The sequence below is a fragment of the Carassius auratus genome, chromosome 11 (genome assembly GCF_003368295.1).
Source record: "Carassius auratus strain Wakin chromosome 11, ASM336829v1, whole genome shotgun sequence".
Classification (NCBI taxonomy): Eukaryota; Metazoa; Chordata; class Actinopteri; order Cypriniformes; family Cyprinidae; genus Carassius; species Carassius auratus.
The window spans coordinates 269,804-293,195 of record NC_039253.1 but is presented as its reverse complement, the minus strand read 5'-3'; the positions used below and the strand labels follow the sequence as shown (position 1 = coordinate 293,195).

At 37.4% G+C, this 23,392-nt stretch overlaps 2 protein-coding genes across 2 annotated transcripts; one reads left to right on the top strand and one right to left on the bottom strand.

Moving 5' to 3' along the window:
* The first annotated feature begins 159 nt into the window (after positions 1-159).
* On the top strand, positions 160-8,274 carry LOC113111315 (adapter protein CIKS-like). The gene is made up of 9 exons (XM_026275940.1): positions 160-522; positions 2,913-3,400; positions 4,959-5,001; positions 5,192-5,256; positions 6,242-6,339; positions 6,421-6,489; positions 6,567-6,674; positions 7,757-7,831; positions 8,019-8,274. The coding sequence occupies exons 2-9, from the start codon at positions 2,926-2,928 to the stop codon at positions 8,163-8,165; spliced, it is 1,080 nt and encodes a 359-aa protein (XP_026131725.1). The 5' UTR covers positions 160-522; positions 2,913-2,925; the 3' UTR covers positions 8,166-8,274.
* A 2,368-nt stretch (positions 8,275-10,642) lies between these two features.
* Positions 10,643-23,096, bottom strand: clcn4 (chloride channel, voltage-sensitive 4). The gene is made up of 12 exons (XM_026274749.1): positions 22,943-23,096; positions 22,098-22,252; positions 21,924-22,023; positions 19,436-19,623; positions 19,022-19,144; positions 18,448-18,654; positions 18,276-18,356; positions 16,226-16,771; positions 14,749-14,935; positions 13,316-13,711; positions 11,294-11,510; positions 10,643-10,756 (listed from the first exon to the last, which is right to left on the bottom strand). The coding sequence occupies exons 1-12, from the start codon at positions 22,956-22,958 to the stop codon at positions 10,666-10,668; spliced, it is 2,307 nt and encodes a 768-aa protein (XP_026130534.1). The 5' UTR covers positions 22,959-23,096; the 3' UTR covers positions 10,643-10,665.
* Between the last annotated feature and the right edge of the window lie 296 nt (positions 23,097-23,392).

Sequence of the window (23,392 nt, the reverse complement as noted above, 5' to 3'; positions counted from 1 at the left end):
TAAATTTAAACATGGAATTAGCCTTTGTATTTAACGATTTATTTTTTATATATATTTCAACACCTTAATTTAATGATTTAATTTTGAGCAATTTGGCCTTCCATAATATGGGAAAGTCAGCACAAAAATTGTTACCTGGGCATATTAGGTGGTTTAATTAAGAGTTAAGCTATGTTTTACGTCTTTAAGGTTTGTATGCATCATCATGTTTGGCACAGCACTGATCTAGTCGTGTTCACCATGTGTTCTCGTGCTGTTTCACTCCTTTGTTTCACTCCTGTGTGTCACTCCTCCCATCTAATCGCCTCCGACACACGAGATGAAACACGTTTCGACAACATGTCGTTTGACACCCAACGATCACGTATTAAACTAGTAGCCTATTAAAATACGCCTGATATTACATCTAAAACGAAAAATTCGAAATCGCTGTAGAAAGTGAGAAAACAGGACTAGAGATGACAAATGAAACACAGCCGTGTGATTTCCTGAAGTGACTTTACTCCTGCGGCGCGCGCTCAGGTGAGGGGTTTCCCGTCCGCCGTAAATAGGATTTAAAATACATTCTTAAATTAGTTAAAATACGTAAACATATAAAGTATTGACTTATTATGGTCAATAATAATATATAAAGAATTTTACTTATAAAAAAAATATTATTTTGATATATTTATTTATATATGTGCGTGTATTTATTTATCTATGTGTGTGTGTGTGTGTGTGTGTGTGTGAAGAGATCAGATGCAAAAGCCTCTAAGGTCCATCTGAAATTTTCTTCTAAAATTAGCATTTTTGTCAGGCTGCTTGATGTTTATGTTCTCTTATTTCACTTTAATGGCAATGAAAATAACCTGTTAATTGTCTTTAAACAGAAATTACTGAGCTTACATATAGATAAAAAAAATGAGGCTGATTTTAGAAGAGCTTTTGCATCTGAACTCTTCACATACAGTACATACATGTATATTAATAATATGTTAATTAATGACTTTTTCCACCAGTCATGTCAATGGCACCTGATCCCAAATTACTAGTTAAAAAATCCACACCCATAAATATCGCCCTATACATTCTTGGTGTGTCAGGAAACGTTAGAATCGGGTTATCGTGATTAGGCATATCTTTTGTCTTTATCAGATTTACTCTGCCAAATGTTTTAACTGCTTCTTTCTTTTCACTTGACTCGCTGATTTATATTTGCCCTGCAAACCGAAGAACTATCACCTCATTACATTTCTCAGACAGAACCATATCTGTATATTGCATAAAGTTAAAGTGTTTTGTGTAACTGCTTGCATGGCATTATTTCTCAGTTGTGGTCTGCAGTTTTGCACAAGCTGCAGTATTTTGTCACACTGAGATAAAGAGTCATAATGAAGTGTCCTATTTAAGGACGCTGCATGGGTGGATGTTACACTAAGACCTATTTTCCCCAGTAGAAAACAGCGCTGACCTCTTTCTTGCATCGTCTGGTCACTGACAGCTTCAGAAGTCTTCTTGGTTTCTATCAGCCGGTGAAGATGCAGTGCAAAGTCAAACACAGCATGTGCAAACACGCTCTCAGATGGAGCATTAAAATAATTGCACTGTGTGAGCAGCTCTGTATGCTGTGATAGCTGTTGATATGCTATTTAACAAGCATATCACATACACTCTATTGACTTGAGGAGTTCAGAAGAAAGGAAATGTTGGCATGTTTCATTTTGGTTTATATTTACAACAAAAGTAGTGAGCGTGAGTGTCATGTTGCAAAAGGACAAAACCTTTCAGTCTACTCCTCATCCAAAACGATCAGATGTCTTTGAATATAATACAGGAGTCATATGAACATACTTTAATACTGATGTGTTTTTCGCTCCAAGTGAAAGTGGAGCACGTTTTGTTGGAAACAGTTGAATAAATGATGACGGAAATGTTATTGGTCTTTAAAGGAACACTTCTTTTCTTTTCTTTTTTTCCAACTCCCCTAGAGATAAAGAGTTTAGTTTTGTTGTTTTCGAATCAATTCAGCCGATCTCCGGGTCTGGCGATAGCACTTTTAGCTTAGCTTAGCTTAGCTTAGCATAGATCATTGAATCTGATTGGACCGTTAGCATCTCGCTCGAAAATGACCAAAGAGTTTCTATATTTTTCAAACTTGACTTTTCTGTAGTTACATCTTGTACTAAGACCGACGGTAAATGAAAAGTTGTGATTTGTGATATTACGTAGCGCCTGAAAATAGTCCCAGCTAGTTTGTGCAGAATAACTGGGGCTATTCTCAGGTTTTGCGTAATATCACAAATCGCAACTTTTCATTTACCATTGGTCTTAATACACAATGTAACTACGGAAGAGTCAAGTTTTAAAAATATAGAAACTATTTGGTCATTTTCGAGCGAGATGTTAACGGTCCAATCAGATTCAATTATCTATGCTAAGCTAAACTAAGCTAAGTGCTACCGCCAGACCCAGAGATCGGCTGAATGGATTCAAAAACTGTAAAACTCAACTGTTTAACACTAGGTAAGTTGAAAAATTAGCCTTTTTTAAAGTGTAGTGTTCCTTTAAATGTCAAACTACGAAGCACTGCAATTAAAAAAAATTAGCATTTTCAATCCTTTGAGAAACTATGCACTTGCAAAAGCACAGACGCATAGTTTTTCCTCGCACCGGATATTATTTCAATTACAAAAGTTTTGCAAGCAGACGCAGAGTTTCTCAGGTGAACGTAAATTTTCCGTGAGAGAAACATAAAGCACAGAAACCACAATCATACATATTCCCAACGCAATTATTTTATGCAAGCAGTCGCAAAGTTTCACACAATGGGGAACGCAAAAGCTTTGAAGTCAGCAAAAGTGGGACATCAGTTAAACTGGGGCAAAAAAAAATGCATTGAAATATAATCACATTTTCTTCTCGTTTCTCAGACACCTGACCCACATGGCCCACGTTAGCGATCAGTACGCGTCTCTAAACTATCCCGAGGAGAATGACGAAACCAGGAGTGAAGAGTTCGAGTCAGACGTCACTCACAACCGTTCCACAGCCGTCCCACAACCTGCGCAGATCGTTCACCAGCATCACCCAGTGAGCTTCGCCCATCAGACGCCCTTCCCCAGCTGGGACGGTCCCATCAGGGCGGACTCTCCTCACAGCCTGCCCTCCTGCCTCTACCACACGCTCTCAGACGAAGCCTCGTATTTCCCCAGCAGGCCTCGCTCTCTTCCAGACAGCTGTAGTCCGAGTCTGGAGAGTCTGGATTATCCCAGATCTCTGCGTTCCTTTCCTCCGTCTGCGAACATGTACCACCATCCCTCGCCCTCGTACCCCAACGCTTACCTTCGGCCGCCCTGCAGCGGTCGGTTCGGTCCACCGCCGCATCACCTCATCCCCGTCCATCACTGCAGCTCCTCAGGTGCATTACGTGCAGAAGTTTGGGAATGGGAGGATTTTTTAAATGGAAATTCCCAGCTCACAAACATATGTTCCAAGAATGTTTTTCTAACGTTTACGTTATTTACGAAAACGTTAGTTTTGAAAGTTCTTCTAGACATCCATTTTTGTGTGTGTGTGTGTGATATAAGTGTTAATGGGATAGTTGACCCAAAAATTTCAATTCTGTCTCTCATGTTGATCCAAACACAATATTCAAAACACGAATTAAGATATGTTTGATGAAATCCGGGAGCTCTCTGACTCGGAAACACAACTGAAATGTTCCCTGGTACAGAAACGTAGTGAGGAGATCGGTGAAATAGTGAAATAAAAACACTGGATTATTACAATTAATGGAAATATTAATGTTTAGGGATGTGAACTGATATCTACTGACACAGTACAGCAGAAGAGAAACAAATGATTGCAACCCATTTTTAATTGTAAATAAATGCATATATTTCTGATCCCAAACTTTTGGACATTAATGTACGTCAGGAAAATTATAGTATAAAAGTTTAAAGGCAGCATCGAATAAACCTTTTTGTATAGGCTACATAGGGTTCTTGAGTTTCTTTATTGTTAAAACCCTCCACATCGGGCCTAATGGAAAACATAGGCTCTTCTTCGGATGAGAATTCGAAAATGTAAACAATTAAAGCATGCTTCTATAACATCAGGCTCTAAAATGTTTGATTCTAATTTAAAGCTGCAGTAGGTAACTTTTGTAAAAATATATTTTTTACATATTTGTTAAACCTGTCATTTTGTCCTGACAGTAGAATATGAGACAGATAATCTGTGTAAAAATCAAGCTCCTCTGGCTCCTCCCAGTGTCCTATTGCCATTTGCATAAAATAAGAAACAACCAATCAGAGCTGGGGTCCGTAACTTTGTTTGTGTTCAAAATGTAGAAAAATGTATATAATAAGCGAGTACACCATGAATCCATTTTCCAAACCGTGTTTTTAACTTGTCCTGAATCACTAGGGTGCACCTATAATAAGTGTTTATATTCGGACTATTTTAGATTGCTTCGGGGATACCGCGGCGGAGTAACCCAGTACCTTTGTGATTCTTCATAGACATAAACAGAGAGAAGTAGTTCCGGCTACGATGTTCTTCCGCAAGACGCAAGCAGTTCTATTTATTAACCGCTAGAGCGTCAAAAGTTACCTACCACAGCTTTAAATAAATTACAAATAAATAATAAATTCATTCAACTTATTATGTATTCACCTCTGTGTCGTTCCAAAACATTTATTTTGTAACTTTTTAAACCAAAAGCACAAGCTGCGCAAAAACAACACTAAATAAATCTTATTTGCATTTGTGCATGAGAAACTGTCATTGCATTTGGAACTTGCTTTTGGTCATGTGACAATCTGATGCAAGGCATCCGAACACAGTCATTTTGAATTCAAAACAAGCATTTATATACACAAGCAGCCTTGGATCTGGTCAGAAAAACATCATTATTTACACAACCTCTCAGAATCACTGCTAGCCTGAATCTGCATTTATGTTTTCATTCGCAGGCCTGATGCAGTACAGACAAATGGACACACGCTTCTCTGAAAAGTGAGTCCCGTAGCATCATATCAGATGAAACTCAGTTGTAGTCCAGAAACTGTAGGCATTTTGCTTTTTAAATCAGAATGAAACTGGAAAAGATAAAGCCATTCATGCTGAATAATGAAGGCTTGCGAACTTTAACAGTCTGTGATCTGCTCATGCATTGAACATACTTTCTGTACGTGTGTGTCTTCAGTGGAAATGCGTCTGTGAACTCCAGACAGGCCAGTCAGGGTATCACAAACCTGCCGCAGGAACAGAGTGAGTACTACTTCCTGTCCACACGTCAACACGACCGAAGCGCAGCCAATAATGTGGATAGCAGGGTCAAAAACGAACTTTTCCATTAAGGTGAAATATTTGCCCCCTGTTATAGATTTTTACATTCCTCGTGCAACTTTTATACTTTTGTTTTTTTTTAAAGATGAAGTCGAATGGTGACGAAAGAGATTATTTTGTTTAGGTTTTACTTGAAAATTGTTCAGAGAATCAGCATTAGAGATAGGAATCATAATGCAAGTTATGCTAAACCTCTGTTATAATCAACTGAAGCTGCAACGTTAATCTCTTAAAGGGATACTTCACCCTAAAATGAACATTTTGTCATTAATCACTTGTCGTCCCAAACTTATAAAAGATTAGTTCGTCTTCAGAACACAATTTAAGATATTCTGGATTTAAATGGGGAGGCTTGAAACTGTCCAATAGACTGCCATATGGAACAGTTTCAAGCCTCCCGGTTTTCATCCAGAATATCTTAAATTGTGTTCGGAAGACGAACTAATCTTTTATGAGTTTGGAACAACATGGAGGCAGGTGATTAATGACAAAATGTAAATTTTTCAGGGTGGAGTAACCCTTTCATTTCTGCATTTCGCTATTTACGATGAGAAAAACCGCTGACTAATATTCACATCTCTGATTGGCCCATAACATTCATAAGCTCAACAGAAACACGTGTGATTGGTTATAAAGCCCAACGCTATGTAAAAGTCAGTCTGATGCAATGCCGTGAACTGACACTTTTCGTTCATTTTTACATTTCATTTGAAGCGCAGCAGCCATGATAGATTAAAAAATAATACTAATAATAATCATTAAACCCATTACTTCAAATCCTGGTGTATAGCATTCATTATAAGGTCATTTCATGCAAAAGAGTAAAAATACAGAGCAAGGTTTCATCTTCGTTTTGAGATGGCTTAACCTAATCTTCCACGCGTGTCGCGTGTTTTTCTCCACACAGGGAAAGTTTTCGTCACCTACGAAGCCGACAGTGAAGAGCACTTGAAGGAGATCATTAAATTCGTGTCTTTGCTGAGGAACAACGGCTTTGACACGCATGTACAGATCATTACACAGTTTCCGGTTTAATCTAGCTGTCGTGTCGTGGGTTTGGATTCATTCTTGCGTCTTTGTGCACAGATTGATGTTTTCGAGCAGCAGCTGAACAGCATCAGTAAGATCGACTGCATGGAGCGATATCTCAATGAGGTAAACATGCAGAGACAGGAAGTGATGTCATCATCCTCCTCATCTAAACAGTTACAGCGTCTCTCTCTCTCCTGCAGAAAGATTACCTGATCATCATCATCATCAGCCTGAGGTATTACGAGACCATATCAGGCCTGAACATCAGCGACGAGAGAACCTCGAACACTGTGTACATCCACAAACAGGTCTAAATATAAAAATAACCCTAACTTAATAAAATACAAGCCCTGCTTTCGTTTATTATTATTGATAATACTTTTGCGGATTCCATTAGAGTTTAGGAAATACTGAATGGATTAAATAATAATAATAATAATTAATAATACACAATACTACTGCAACTACTACTAATAATAAATGTATCATAATAATTTTTTATAATAATAATACTTTTTTTTATCCAGTAGTTTAGTGTGAGCATGCAATTTCACATTTTAATAGGCACAAAAATGCAATGCACATGCAGATATTGAATGCATTGAAAAAAATAACAATTATTTGTATTATTATAATTTGTATTGTTGTTGTTGTGTGTTTTTATGAATTAATAATATTAATAATAGTTATAATACTTTTGCTGATCCCAATAGTTTGAATGTGTTAAAACAACACCAACAACAATACATTATTATTATTATTATTAATAGTAATACTTTTGCTAATTTCAATAGAATTTAGCATTGGTGAGCGCCAAGCAATGGGATATAAAAATGCATTGCACGCAAAAATATCAAATGCAATAAAAACATGAAAACAATTTATTATTAGTAGTACTTTTTCTAATTCCAATAGATTTTAATGTGAGCGTGCAATATATTTTAATAAGCATAAAAAGCACTGCTAACACAAATACAGAATTTAACAAAATAATAACAGCAGTATTATAATTATTAATACTTTCGCCAATTCCTATGGAGTTTACTGTAAGCATGCTATTAGATATTTTAATAAGAACAAAAATTAATTGCATGCACAAATGATGAATGCATTAAAATAATTGCAATTATTATTATAAGCAGTCGGAGTAGTAGTGTATTAATAATAATATTAAATATTATAATATTAACTATTTTAGTAAAGTTGCTCATACTTTTTAATTAACATCATTTCTTGGCTGAAATATTTCACTGAGGTCATTGCAATGCATTCTGGGATTGCATGGGCTGCCTAAGTCAAAACGAACATAATGATATAATTGCGAGGGTTTGGTGATGTTTATAGTTTGGAAACACATCATGTGTAGTTTTTGTTTGATTGCCTCCATCAGCTGCAGAGTGAATTCATTCAGAACGGATGCAGGAACTACAGGTTCATTCCTATTCTGTTCCCGGGGGCTAAAAAGGTTTGTAACTGCAGTTTTCCATCAAGCATTTCAGCCAATCAAAGCATGTTTGTGAGCCTGTTAAACTGGTGAATCTAGAACAATGTACTGGAATGTAGAATCATGGTTCGTGAAGGAAAATATCAATATCATTTCAGCTTCTGTGCGATCTGCAGTGTTTCTCACCGAAGCTTCTTCTCGTTCTCAGTGTTACGTTCCCACCTGGCTGCAAAACACACAAGTCTACAGCTGGCCGAGAGACCGGGACGATATTCTGCGCAGGTTAATGCGTGTGGAGAAATACAACCCTCCTCCCATCGGTCCTCTGCCGACCATCATCTCCATTCCTCTTTAGAGCAGCGCTTCGAATCGCAGACGAGCCATAAGTTAAAAAAAAAAAGTAACAGTTCACCCAAAACTGAAAAAACACGCAGATAATGTTCTCACCCTCAGACCAACTGAGATCAGGATGAGTTTGTGTCTGCATCAGGTTTGGAGAAATGTAGCATTGCATCCGTGTCTCATCATTGGAGTGAATGGGTGCCGTCAGAATGAGAGTCTGATAAAAACATCACAATAATCCACAGCAGTCCATCAGTGAACATCTGGAATTTTTAACTCAAATACATATAATCCATAATAACACTTCCTCCAGTGAAAAAGTGCATCTGCTGTTGTCTCTTACTTTAAAATCCAGCTGCTTGATCTGCGCAGATTTCTCTCCTGATTCAGAACAGAACATTTTCCACCGGAGGAAGTGTTATTATGGATTTTGGCCTTACGGGATGTTTACAAGCCAAAACAACTGATGGACTGGAGTGCTGTGGATTATTGTGATGTTTTTATCAGACTCTCATTCTGACGGCACCCATTCACTGCAGAGCATCCATTGATGAGACACGGATGCAATGCTGCATTTCTCCAAATCTGATGAAGACACAAACTCCTCTGGTGACGTCATGTGACCACAACCTCTCCATTTATCATTGCATACTGAGACTTTTCTTTATTATTTTTGATGAAATTACCAGCAGTTTATACTTTTTTATATATATAAGTATATAAGTACAGACCAAAAGTTTGGAAACATTACTATTTTTAATGTTTTTGAAAGAAGTTTCTTCTGCTCATCAAGCCTGCATTTATTTGATCAAAAACACAGAAAAAACAGGAATATTGTGAAATATTATTACAACTTAAAATAATTGTTTTTAAATGTATTATACTTTAAATGAACATTTATTTCTGTGATGCAAAGCTGAATTTTTAGAATCATTATCACATGATCCTTTAGAAATCATTCTAATATGATGATTCATGATCAAAGTTGGAAACAGTTCTGCTGCTTAATATTTGTTCAGAACATGTGATACATATTTAGGATACTTTGATGAATAAAAAGTAAAAAGTAAAAAAAAAAAGAAGCTATGTTTTTAAAATATAAATATTTTGTAATAAAAATATACACTAAATAAATAAATAAAATCAATACTTTTTTAGAATAAATGCAGTTCTTTTTAACCTTTTATTGATCAGATATATTCGACAGCAGAACTGTTTCCAACACTCATAATAAATCAGAATATTAGAATGATTTCTAAATGATCATGTGATCGACTGATGTTACATGTGACACTGAAGCTGGAGGAATGATGCTGAAAATTCAGCTTTGCATCACAGGAATAAATTATTTTTTTTAAGTATATTCAAATAGAAAACTATTATTTTAAGTTGTAATAATATTTCACAATATTACAGTTTTTTCTGTATTTTTTATCAAATAAATGCAGGCTTGATGAGCAGAAGAAACTTCTTTCAAAAACATTAAAAAAAGTAATGTTTCCAAACTTTTGGTCTGTACTGTATATATATATATATATATATATATATATATATATATATATATATATATATATATAGTGAATGGAAAAAGTAGAACTGATGCTTCTGAGTTTGTTTCTATTAAACTGTGACCTGTAAAAGTTACTGTAAAAAACACAGTAGCAGGTAATTCTCTTAATTGTTAAAATAATAATAATCAGATGTTTTGGTACTTTGTCAGTCTTCTGCTTTTAAAACAAATACATGCACATTTATTTATAGTATTAGAGTTCTCTGTTTTTTCTTCTTCTTTTTTTTTTTTTATAGAGAAAGTCTAAGATTTATCTTTCCAACCATGCATCATTTTGTATTATACTTTCTGAAAATATTTCATGAATAAAATAATTAAATCTAATAAAATTACGCGATAACGTCCTTATTTAATTAATAATAGTTTGAGATCTTTTTAGATATATATTTTTTATTGTACTTTCTAAAAATGTTGTAATGAATTAAATGTAATAAAATAATGCAATAATACATTGTTTAATAACAATATACAATTTTTCAATATTGTCATTTTCACTGTACTTAGAAAATAGTTTATAAATTAAATTTAAAAATGAATGCAATGAAAACATTTAATAATAATGATAGTTTTTATTATTATGACATACCCTCATAGTTTCATGTGCTGGAGAAGCGGCTGAACATTAATATTTGTATATGCACTGTTTATTTTACAAGGACAATATTCATGTTTCAATGCAACGGCAAAAAACGTGTAGCTAACATTCACATTAAATTAATAAATAACAACAAAACAGAAATGATTAGCGTTGGACGAAACACTCACTTTCATACAGCAGATAAGTATTCTGAATTATTTCTGACCTTTTGCATTTAATAAATGTATATAATAAGAGTAAAACCTGTCACATGTTTAACAGTTGATCATCACGGCTTGAAGTAATGCACGATAAAATAAAAACATAAACAGCAGTAAAAAACACTGGTGAATCTTCAGATGAGCTTCAGTTGAACATGATGGATTCGGGATCCTGGTTCATCATATGTGCCATGTGTCGCAGAACATCCTTCTTAGTGATGATTCCCAGCAAACGTCTGATGTGAGAGAGAAAGACACGATGATTTCACCGATTAGACACAATGCGTGCTTTAGAAAGGGGATTTTTATCACAGTTTGATGCATTAAAATGAAATTTGTTTTATTTTTATGTTTTTGCATTTATTAAAAAAAATGCATAATAAATTGTTAAATATTATTGCAACTTAAAATAGCATTTTATTTTGTGAATCTCTGTTAAAGTGTAATTTATTTCTGCGATGCAGCGCTGAATTTCGACACGTCTTCACTGTCACATGATCTTCAGAAAATTCTTTACGGTCACTTTTGATTAATTTAATGCACACTTGATCAATAAAAGTATCGTTTTCTTACAATAATAACACTTTAAAAAGACAGCAAGGTCTCATTTGTTAACATCAGTAGCACAGGTAAATTTGTAGCAATATACAACAATACATTGTATACATTTTTCTTAATTTCTGCATTAGGATATTAAGTAAAGATCATGTTCCATGAAGATATTTAGTAAACCTCCTACCACTTAAGGAACGGATTGAGTGTGAAAGCGTTACCCGCTGCGTGTGACCAGACACTGGCGCAGGCCCAGCTTTCGGAAGATGTCCACCACCGTCTCCATCGGCGTGTGGTCAGTGACGGTGAAGGGACTGAGGTTCAGGATGCGTCTGAGTTTGAGCGGCTGAGGGTTAGACGCAGGAATCTGTGGAGCGTCTTCAGTGAAATACACCACAGAGTTACTGACGACCCCGTCCTGCTTCTGACGCGCGTTCTCTGACAAACACACACACACACACACACACACACATCACTGGACTGCATGCAGTCATATACAAGCAAACAGGAATCGTTTGAGTCGCCTCATCAAATTAGATTATTATTATAATAGACACATCTAATGGTTGCAGTAATAATAATACAGTAAAAACAACACTGACGGATTATAATTAATTAGAAAACAATATAATTATAATAATATATATAATCATAAAAGTAATAAATAACATGATTCATTATATTTCATGTAATAAAATAATAAACGCAGTCTTGGAGAGCAGTACAGACTTAAAAAAATGTAATTATTGAAAACGTTTTGCAAAGTAGTGCATATAATTATTTAAATAAGACATAAACTGCTGTTTTATTCTTCTTGGATGATTTTTTTTTGTCACTTGAATTAAACTTTACTATATATATATACTATTATACTATTTATTCATATTTTTCATATTTAAATATAATTATATTTTATTTTAGATTTTTATTGTAATAAAAAATTCAGCTTTAATCACAGAAATAAATTACATTTTACGATATATTCACATAGAAAACAGTTATTTTAAATTCTAATAATATTTCACAATTTTTAATCACTTTTAAATCAATTTTCTTTATTATTATTATTTTATTACATCAAATGCAGGCCATGGTGAGCAGAAGAGACTTCTTTCAAAAACAATAATAATAATAAAAACGTTTGCACAGAATTGCATATCATTTATTAAACTAATATTTTTAAAATGTATGTCACATAACTTTCTTTATGGAATACCCCCCAGACAGTTTCTACAGATGCTGAAGGTACAGTTTATTTTGCATTAATAAGAACAGCTAATAATAATAATACATGCTTGTTTCTTGTTTATTTCATGTTTATACAGATTTGACAGGAAAGCACTGAGCTTCAGTTGGGATGCATTCAAAATGTCCTTTTATTAACAAAAGTAACATGCAAAATCTAATTTTTATATAGAAAATGTATATAATCTCTTATTAAATGCACGATTATTCCTATACAGTATTATATGGAAGTGAGCAACTTCAGTGATTATGAGTGATTCAGTTTCTTCAAAATTAAAGAAAATCATGTGACTTTTCTTACTTCATAAACAAAAAAAAGTGTACAATTCTGGCAAAAACTGATTTCTTGATGATTTAATATTTTATAATAATTATTTTATAATTTCAAAATACGGGAAAAGTAGAAATGAATGACTAATAAGCCAATAAGTGCTCCTCTGCTGCCATCTACTGGTTATATTGTGTTTATTTACCACAAAGTATAGTAATAATAATTGCAAATTATACCGAAGTATATTTTGGTCATTTCATCCAAATTGGATCAACAGAGAATGGTCCGCTCGGTAAATTCGAATTTAAATACTATCAATATTCGAATATAAACATATAATTTCAGTTACGTGGAAAAAAAGCTTTTGGCTTCTCTCCTGAGGCCACAAGAGGGCGCATCGAGCAAAATATTACTAAAGCATGTTTCTTCAAAGCATAAGATAACATGACGATCTTTGAAACAAGTGCATGGTTATTTAAATCAATGTTTGTGAACCATATATAATTAATTAAGTTGCTTAAACAATTAGAAACAAAATAGCATCATGTATGTATTACATAGTTTAATACAAAGGACCGAAAACGGATAAGATGCAAGATGCATGAGATGCAATGGGATTGGGGAAAAAAACTTGACGCACACCTAAAATTCAAATGCATTATTTTTGCATTTGCATATTTTAAATTCAATGAGTATTCGACCGCAGCACTGTGTGCATGTGTCTTACTGATGTTCAGGATGAGGTCTCGTCTCTGCACGAAGCCGATGAGTCTCTCAGACTCGCGCGAGACCACCACAGGGAAGCCGTTGTAGTCGGTGTCTTTGATGAGCGTCTCCACGTCCTCCACCGTGGTGCTGTCCTGCGTGAGGACGGCCAGCGGAGGCTCGTTGCGGCGTGGACGCATCACATCGGTGGCCAGCGTGCGGTGCGTGAACTCGTCCTGGTCCAGGTACGGGTAGCCGTTGAGCTGGATGTGAGCTTCGTAAATGCCCTCCTTCCCGAAGGCATCGGCCACCCATTTACTGGTCACAGCGGCCGCCATCAGAGGAACGATGTACTCCAGACCCCCGGTCAACTCGAACATGATGACCACCAGAGACACCGTCATCCGCGTCACACCGCCTGCATCAGCACAGACACTTCACTTCATTATCTACACCACTGTGTCATTTACATGCTATTCATTTATATATTAATAATCAGTTCATTGTATATTATTCATTTTAATTTTCGTAATTTTGCTAAGTGCTTGTCGTATAAGTTTTTTAATAATTCTATTTATTTTTATTTCAGGTTTTAAAAATGTTTTTTTTAATATTTAAGACAATATTTTTTTTTCATTTTTATATTTCCCTTTTAGCTTTAATTTATGTTTAAAGTGTTTCATCTAATGCTTTTATTTTATTTCCGCTTTATTTCAATAACAGAAAATTATTTTCAATAGTTTTATCATCATTTTTTTTAATCTATGAATCAATTTATTTAATTAATTATTTCTAAAAATGTATTTAAAATTGTTTACATTTTAAATGTTTAAAAAAAAATATATATATATACACATTGTTTTTCATTTTTAGTCATTTTAATATGTAAAAAAAAAAATATATATATATATATATATATTTCCGTTTAAGTATTTTATTTTAAAGGTGCGTTAGATCATTGTCTTCAGAAATATTAAAAGTCCCTTCACATCCCGATTGCAATGATTAAGATAATTGGTTTAAATGTATTTATCTGTATTTATATATCATGTGTAAAGCGTAGAACCAAGAAATGTTAGTCCAATCAAAATGCTCATTCCGTTTTGCATTAATTTATTTTTAAGTTTAAGTAGTTTTGTAAAATAGACATATTTTTGTTTATTTCACCTTTAATCGCAAAAAAAAAATCATAAAAATATCAAATGAGAATGAAAAATTGCTTTGACAAGTAAAGTGAGCATCTCATCCATGAGTATTAAATTTTAAAAAAAGCAGCGTCAAATTAAAAATAGACTTGCATGGTGAATAAAACAATATTCCACGTCAGATTCTGTATAGATACCCCCTAAAAACACATCTGATCAGGGATTTCCCTTCTGCAAGTCTAAAAGTTTATAATCTACATCATCAAATCACATCCCGATCTGAAGAGGATCTGGATCTGGAGCGTCTCACCCAAACACGCAGCGGCTCCGACCATAGCGTACAGACCCGGAGTCACACAGTCTGCTCCAGGACGACACCAGTTCTTAAAGATGATCCAGTCGTGATGATGATAAGCCATCTGCTCCACCGCGATGCCCACGATACGACCGGCGATGGCACCCACCGCCATACTAGGGATGAACAGACCCGACGGGATCTGAGGAGAATCACAGTCAGAATCAGGATCAGGATGGTTTCGGTCAGAACTGAGATCACAATTATCGCAAGTGAGTTTGGAAACAGTATGCATTTAATTTATTTAAATGCTAAAAGGAGATACTCCAACAACAAAATTAACAATTCAACTCGCGCATGCTCTTTAAAACATTTTCCTCGCTGCTGTGTCCTCCTTCAAAAACTCTAACAGCTGATGACTTTGCCACATTCTTCATTAATCAAATTAAATCCATCTCTTCCCTCTTAGAGACACGCAGAACTCATCCTTTCTAATCATCCTACTACTTGCCCGCTTGATCCTATTCCTTCTCATCTTCTTCAAGCCATTTCTCCTGCAGTTGTGCCTGCACTCGCTCACTTCATTAGCAAATCCCTTCACACAGACCTTTAAATTTACTGTTCCCTCTTGGAGGAATGACCCGACCAGTCCTTATGCTGAGTTCACACCAAACGCTAATTATTCGATCGAGTTGAATACATACAAAGCCAATGTAGAGACACGAATAGAGTCTAATTGAAATGATGCGAAATGCGCGCAAGTTGAAAAATTTCCAGGAGTGCTGGTGCTGTGAAGCCAGACAGGCTTTCCAGTATTTTTGGGACTTCCAGAACAGGTACAAAGCAGCAATCATAGATAGTATTCTTCATCATGATTATTCGCGCAATGTTTTTATAAATCTTCCGCGAATAATCTAGAGCGAGTGACGCGATGCGCAATAAAATAAGTTAGAATAACAAAAGCATATAAAATTTATAAAACTGTCATATAAAAAATTTAAGTAAATTCAAAATATTAATAAATACTATGATGCTGTATGTGTCACTGGGGAGAAACAAACATTGTATGGGTCAAAATTATTGATTTTTCTTTTATGCCAAAAATCATTAGGATATTAAGTAAAGATCATGTTCCGTCAAGATATTTTGTAAATTTCCTACCGTAAATAAATAAAAACCTAATGTTTGATTAGTAATATGCATAGCTAAGAACTTAATTTGCACAAATTTAAAGATGATTTTCTCGGGATTTAGATTTTTTTGCTCCCTCAGATTCCAGATTTTCAAATAGTTGCATCTCTGACAGATACTGTTCTCCTAACAAACCAGACATCAATGAAAAGCTATTTATTCAGCTTTCAGATGATGCATGAATCTCACTTTCAACAAATTGACCCTTATGACTGGTTTTGTGATCCAGCCTCACATATACTGTAAGTAATTCTAAAATAATATAATTAACTTTCACACAAGAGAGCACGGTGGTTCTGACCTTCATGCCGAATGTGAAGATGGTGATGACGATCTTGAAGACGAGGGCCAGTGTGAGCTGCCAGAGGGCGCTGTAGACCCCGGGGCCGGCAGGTCTGTCGGGGATGTCGTCCACGGGCCGACTCATGTTAGGGTTGTTGATGTAATCGCAGAGCTGCGAGGACTCGAGCGCGCCGCAGTCGTTGAACAGCTCTGAGATCAGCTCGCTGGTGCTACGCCGCGTGTAGGGATTGGGGAAGGCCAGGACGGCCGTGATCCCCGTCACCACGATCACCTCCAGCACCGGGTACTTGCCCAACCGTGTGGTCTTGCGCCGCCGGCACCAAGCGATGTTGCAGCGGATGAAGAGCGTCCCCCAGAGGCCCCCGAACACACCCAGCAGGATGAACGGCACCAGCTCGGCCATGTACCATGGCGTGTGATACTCCACGTAGAACAGAACCAGACGATTGTTACCGAACGGGTTGATGGAGCGCAGCGTGAAAGCCGCTACCAGCGCCGCGAAGAACGACCGCCATAACGTCTTTAGAGGGAAATAATAACTCACCTGCAGACACACAAAATATTTGTGCTGAATCATTCATAAACGAAGCAAGTGACTGGCTTTATGAATTAGTCACTGAATCACTGACTCACTCAATTCGTTCAAACCACTGCTTCATTTCGGATACCAAGCAAGTAACTGAATTTATAAATGAGTCACTGAATCATTGGTTCATTCAATTGGTTCAAACTGCTTATTCCGTTTGGGAATGAAGCAAGTGACTCTCTTTATAAATGAGTCACTGAATCATTAACTCACTCAATTAATTCAAAAGGCAGATTCAGTTTGGAAATGAAGCAAGTAACTGTCTACATGAACGAGTCACTGAATCATTGACTCACTCAATTCGTTCAAAACACTGATTCATTTCGGAAAAAAGCAACTGACTCTCTTTATGAATGAGTCACTGAATCATTGACTCACTCAATTCGTTCAAACCACTGCTTCATTTTGGATACAAAGCAAGTAACTGAATTTATAAACGAGACACTGAATCATTGGTTCATTCATTCAGAAACGAAACAAGTCACAGTATTTTTGAATGAGTCACTGAATCACTGACTCACTCATTTCATTCAAACGGCTTCTTCAGTTTCGAATTTAAGCAAGCGACTCTCTTTATGAACAAGTCAGTGAATCATTGATTCACTCAATTCATTCAAACCACTGCTTCATTTCGGATACAAAGCAAGTGACTGAATTTAGGAATGAGTTACTGAATCATTGGTTAATTCATTCAGAAACGAAACAAGTCGCTGTATTTACGAATGAGTCACTGAATCATTGACTCACTTAGTTTGTTCAAACCACTGATTAATTTCGAAAACAAAGCAAGTGGCTGGTCTTTATGAATGAGAAACAGATTCATTGACACACTTGATTTGTCCAAATTGTTGATTCTTTCATAAACATTGCAAGTAACTGATGTTATGAACGAGTCACTGAATCATTGACTCACTCAATTCGTTTAAACCACTGATTCATTTCGGAAACAAAGCAAGTGACTCTCTTTATGAATGAGCCATTGAATCATTAACTCACTCAATTCATTCAGAGTGCTGATTCAGTTTGGAAATAAAGCAAGTGACCCTCTTCATGAATGAGTCACTGAATCATCGACAAACTTGATTTGTTCATTTTAAATATTTTATAAACATATTATGGATGCACAGAATGTTCGGCAACTGAAACTGACCGAACAATGACATAATGCAATCAAATAGAGGCGCACTAATGCCGCAAACATGTCGGCAGTTTGGAAATTTCAGTATTAGAGAAAGACATAACCCATGTCCCAATTTTTCAAAACGCTTATAAATCATACAGAATGTGTTTTTTTGAGAAAGTAAAAATGCACAGAGTTTCCCGGAGAGTTAGGGTTAGGTGTAGGGTTGGTGTAGGGCGATAGAATATACAGTTTCTACATTATAAAAACCATTACACCTATGGGATGAACACACGTTACACAAAAACAAACGTGTGTGTGTGTGTGTGTGTGTATTTGTACCTCCTCCAGACTGAACAGAACTCCTCCGATTGGAGCTCCGAATGCAACAGACACTCCTGCGGCCGCAGCTGCCGACAAAACCTGAAACAAACGTATGCAGAAGATTTCAGCATATTCCTTTGACTCCTGTCTCACATCAGTCATGTCTCCTCCAGCGGACAGATGTGCACACCTCTCTGCGTTTGCCCTCGTTCTTGCTGTATTTGGAGAAGAGGCTGCAGAACAGGTTTCCGCAGCAGCAGGCGACGTGCACGAGCGGCCCTTCCTTCCCCAGACTGAGGCCAGACGACACGGCCAGCACCAGCGTCACCGTCTTTATGAGCAGCGTCCACTTGCCCAGATACCCGCGGATGATGAAGCCGCTCAGGATCGTCTTTATCTAAAACATAAGTTATTGAGATTTAGATTTATTCATCTAAAAAGCTGATTAAATAAGCTTTACACTGACGTATTGGTTTGTAAGAAGGACAATATTTGGCCGAAATATGGAATCTGAGCATGCAACAAAATCTAAATATTGAGAAAACGTAATCAAAAATTATGTTTTTATATATTCACGGTAGGAGATTTACAAAATATCTTCATGGAACATGATCTTTACTTAATATCCTAATGATTTTTGGCATTAAAGAGACATGGATAATTGTGAACCATACAATGTATTGTAGTCTATTGCTCCAAATAAACCTGTGACACTGATGACTGCTTCTGTGCTGCAGGGACACATATTAGCTTAATTTCTGCACCTCTGGTATTCCTGATCCGCAGGCGTATGGAGCGAACACTCGCACCAGAGACACGGCCAGGAAGGAGAAGAAGAGCGCCCACAGCACGTACAGGAAGTAGTTCAGCAAGTACACACCTGCGCCCTGATGACAGAATCACACACACATCAGTGTGAAGAGAAACACAAACTAGGAGTGCATGACAGGAGGGGAAAAAACAAGTAAAAATTGTGACATTAATTTCAAATGGCAATCAAAAAGGTTTCCATGTTTACTACTTTATTTTGGTGGAAATATATTTATTTATTATATCCCTTTATTTAAATTGCAGATTTTGTGACTTGATAATTGCACTAAGCCATATCAGGGTTTTGGATATCCTAAAAAAGCATTGCATAAAAATGAGTTTTTAACTTATTAATCCCTCTGCTGTACCTCAGTGTATCCCGTCATCAGTTCAGCCCATTTCTGCCACTGAGGACATTTGTCTCTGTCGGCGAAGGTGGTCTCATTGGACGTCCAGCAGCACTGCTCATGACTGTACCAGAGCGCAGACAGACACACGCCTTCCTTCAGATCCGTCATCCAATCAACAGCCAGATCGATCACTCCAGCAAGCGTGCCTGAGAGATACCAGAGAGAGGTTACATGCTGAAAGAGTTCTGGTCACGAGTGGGCGTGTCAGTAGGCAGTGATGTCACGAGTGGGCGTGTCTCTGGACAGTGGTGTCCGAGTGGGTGTGTCTCCAGAAAGTGATGTCACGAGTGGGCGTGTCTCTAGACAGTGATCTCACAAGTGGGCAGTGGTGTCAGGAGTGGGCGTGTCACTGGACAGTGGTGTCACAAGTGGGCAGTGGTGTCACGAGTGGGCGTGTCTCTGGGCAGTGGTGTCACAAGTGGGCAGTGGTGTCACGAGTGGGCGTGTCTCTGGGCAGTGGTGTCACGAGTGGGCGTGTCACTGGACAGTGGAGTCACGAGTGGGAGTGTCACTGGACAGTGTTGTCACGAGTGTGCGTGACTCTGGACAGTGATGTCGTGAGTGGGCGTGTCTCTGGGCAGGGGTGTAATGAGTGGGCCTGTCTCTGGGCAGTGGTGTCACGAGTGGGTGTGACTCTGGACAGTGGTGTCGTGAGTGGGCGTGTCTCTGGGCAGGAGTGTAATGAGTGGGCGTAGCACTGGACAGTGGTGTCATTAGTCGGTGTGTCTCTGGACAGTGGTGTAATGAGTGGGCGTGTCTCTGGGCAGTGGTTTCATTAATGGGCGTGTCTCTGAACAGTGGTATCACGAGTGGGCGTGTCGCTGGAAAGTGGTGTCACGAGTGGGCGTGTCGCTGGAAAGTGGTGTCACGAGTGGGTGTGTCTCTGAACAGTGATGTCATGTGTGGGCGTGTCTCTGGACAGTGGTGTCCGAGTGGGTGTGTCTCCAGAAAGTGATGTCACGAGTGGGCGTGTCTCTAGACAGTGATCTCACAAGTGGGCAGTGGTTTCAGAAGTGGGCGTGTCACTGGACAGTGGTGTCACAAGTGGGCAGTAGTGTCACGAGTGGGCGTGTCTCTGGGCAGTGGTGTCACAAGTGGGCAGTGGTGTCACGAGTGGGCGTGTCTCTGGGCAGTGGTGTCACGAGTGGGCGTGTCACTGGACAGTGGAGTCACGAGTGGGAGTGTCACTGGACAGTGTTGTCACGAGTGTGCGTGACTCTGGACAGTGATGTCGTGAGTGGGCGTGTATCTGGGCAGGGGTGTAATGAGCGGGCCTGTCTCTGGGCAGTGGTGTCACGAGTGGGTGTGACTCTGGACAGTGGTGTCGTGAGTGGGCGTGTCTCTGGGCAGGGGTGTAATGAGTGGGCGTAGCACTGGACAGTGGTGTCATTAGTCGGTGTGTCTCTGGACAGTGGTGTAATGAGTGGGCGTGTCTCTGGGCAGTGGTTTCATGAATGGGCGTGTCTCTGAACAGTGATGTCATGTGTGGGCATGTCTCTGGGTAGTAATGCCATTAGTGGGCATGTCTCTGTAAAGTGATGTCATGAATGGGTGTGTCTCTGAACAGTGTTGTCATGAGTGGGCGTGTCTCTGGACAGTATTAGGTGCGTTTGACTTGAAGCATGCCTACAGACGCCGATCAACTAGAGCACTCGCTTGCATTTAGGGGCGCTACTGAAAGCAGACACATCAAGCCGGACACTTTTTACTCCTGTCAGTGACACTCAAGCTGTGTTTGCATACTTTATAAGAGATGAAGTTAATTAAATGCAATATTTGTCAAATACATAGACGTCTCAGTAACATTTTAATGAGCAAAAGAAACACTTTTTATATACAGTACAGCACCGTCTTTTCAAGAATAAAGTTCAATATAATAATATACTATCTAAATACTAATAAAGTGGGGGTATATGCTTTTATCAGTGTTGTATGACAAACGTGACTCAATACAACAGTGTGACAGCAGTAAAAAAGCTTTTACCATTCTAAAAACACATATTTGTGGCCATCATTGGAATTGAAAAGGTTAGAATAAACCCGAAACACACGTGATCATTGTCATGTGGTGAATCTGGCCAATCATGAAACAGCTGTGTCTTCATCGGCATTTGACATTTCGACGAGAAGTGGAGCAGATACCTACGAGATCAAAGGCGGATATTGCCTAATTTACACTCATGCACTGTGTTGCTGATAAAGATGATAACATTTAATATATGTTGCTTTTATATTAAAATAGGTATGATTAACAAGACACCCAAAGTGCTTGCTATTTAATTCCCTTCGAAAGATAAATTTATCACCAATTTTTACTTTAATAGAAAAATTTATTTTGGATTTTTATAGAAATATAACAATCACACACCTCGCACAGAGATCACATTGTAACAGTGTTTTTGGAATGTTGGGCGTGTTTCTAGTCAGTGATGTCATGTCTCAGCACCTGACAGCAGACCAATCAGCAGCATCACCAGCCATCCTGACCAGGCGTCCAGCAAACTCTTAATGAACTCCCAGATGGACTCTTTACTCTTACAGGTGATCTGCAAAGACACAAAATAAACCAGTGCACTACTGAATAAAATGCACACTATCAGTGTCAGGAAGTCCGGTTCACCTTCCGGTGTCTGTCCGTGTCTCGGGATTTCTCTCTCAGCCAGTCGATGGTGTGAAAGTCCTCATAAGTGCCAACATCTGGGAACGGCTCGTCCAAGAAGTCCATCAGGTTCCCGGCGCCATTTATCTCCTCTGTAGAAGTGGCAGTGCTGATGCCTGAGGAGGAATAAACCACTAAATATATTAACAAACACACATTCTCTCATCAAACTTCATCCTGGGATGCTTTTGAATACTATTAAAGGAGGAACGTGTATGCTAAAACTTTAATGATATCTCAATAAAAATATGAGAAAACTTTAATATACAGTTGGTACAAATTATTTTCATATTTTGTTTTTTATGTTTTTTTTTTATTTATTCATTTAATTAAAAATGTATTTCAAACATACATGCATAAGCGTTTGTTTAAAAAGCCTATAAGCGATTACAAAAATTTGCTTGATTTACTTTTGTTGTATATCTTAAGAAAAACAATGTAGTAGGTGTTCAGTAGTATTTATTTGTCACAATAATATATATATATATATACGCGTGTGCGTTTATATATATATATATATATATATATATATATATATATATATATATATATATATATATATATATATATATATATAAAATGGAAAGGGACGCACGCAGAGGCCTTGTTACAGAAATAACACTCAGATCAGATGTCACAGGTGTATTTCTATCAGTTCAGCACAAAAATGTTTAAAAACACCCGCACAAACACATAAAGACATGAAATGCGCTCAAATGAACCCATAATAACAACACGACTGTCTTATAGAGCAGGTGCACGATGATTGGGATCGAACAAACACACTCGCATGCGATGGATCTCACCCTCTGCCTCCGCCATATCGCTGTTTGTGTGATAAATTAAAGAAGAAGTGATGATTTGTAGTGTTTATCCATCATAATATCAGAATATGAAATAAACTGATGCGGCAGGACGGCGACGTACAGAGATGACGTCAGCGCGTAGCGGCGCCTGCGCAGTGCGCACAGACCGCAAGAAGACGCTTGAAAATGCTCTGTTCAGCTGCATAAAAATTTAAGGGCGTTTTTTTTTTTATTAAAATGATGATCTATTCGAATACAAAAGGAAAACTGCAAAAGGAAGTCTGTGTGAAAAGCAGACCATCATAAACGATAATGATTGGTCTATTCTGATATGCGCTGAGAAAAGGAACAAATATCACGTGACGTGAACGTCTCGATGTCTATGTATATCATATCATACACAAATTATTTTCTATGCTGTGTCATGACCGTGAAGTCTCCCCAAAAAAA

Coding starts and splice junctions, on each gene's coding strand:
- clcn4 (XM_026274749.1), bottom strand. Junction 19,624..21,923: donor GCTGATTGGTCTGCTGTCAG/GTGCTGAGACAT, acceptor GGTATCTCTCAG/GCACGCTTGCTGGAGTGATC. Junction 18,357..18,447: donor ACGAGGGCAAACGCAGAGAG/GTGTGCACATCT, acceptor CGTTTGTTTCAG/GTTTTGTCGGCAGCTGCGGC.
- LOC113111315 (XM_026275940.1), top strand. CDS start 2,926: ATGGCCCACGTTAGCGATCAGTACGCGTCTCTAAACTATCCCGAGGAG. Junction 6,340..6,420: donor ACAACGGCTTTGACACGCAT/GTACAGATCATT, acceptor CTTTGTGCACAG/ATTGATGTTTTCGAGCAGCA. Junction 7,832..8,018: donor TGTTCCCGGGGGCTAAAAAG/GTTTGTAACTGC, acceptor TCTCGTTCTCAG/TGTTACGTTCCCACCTGGCT.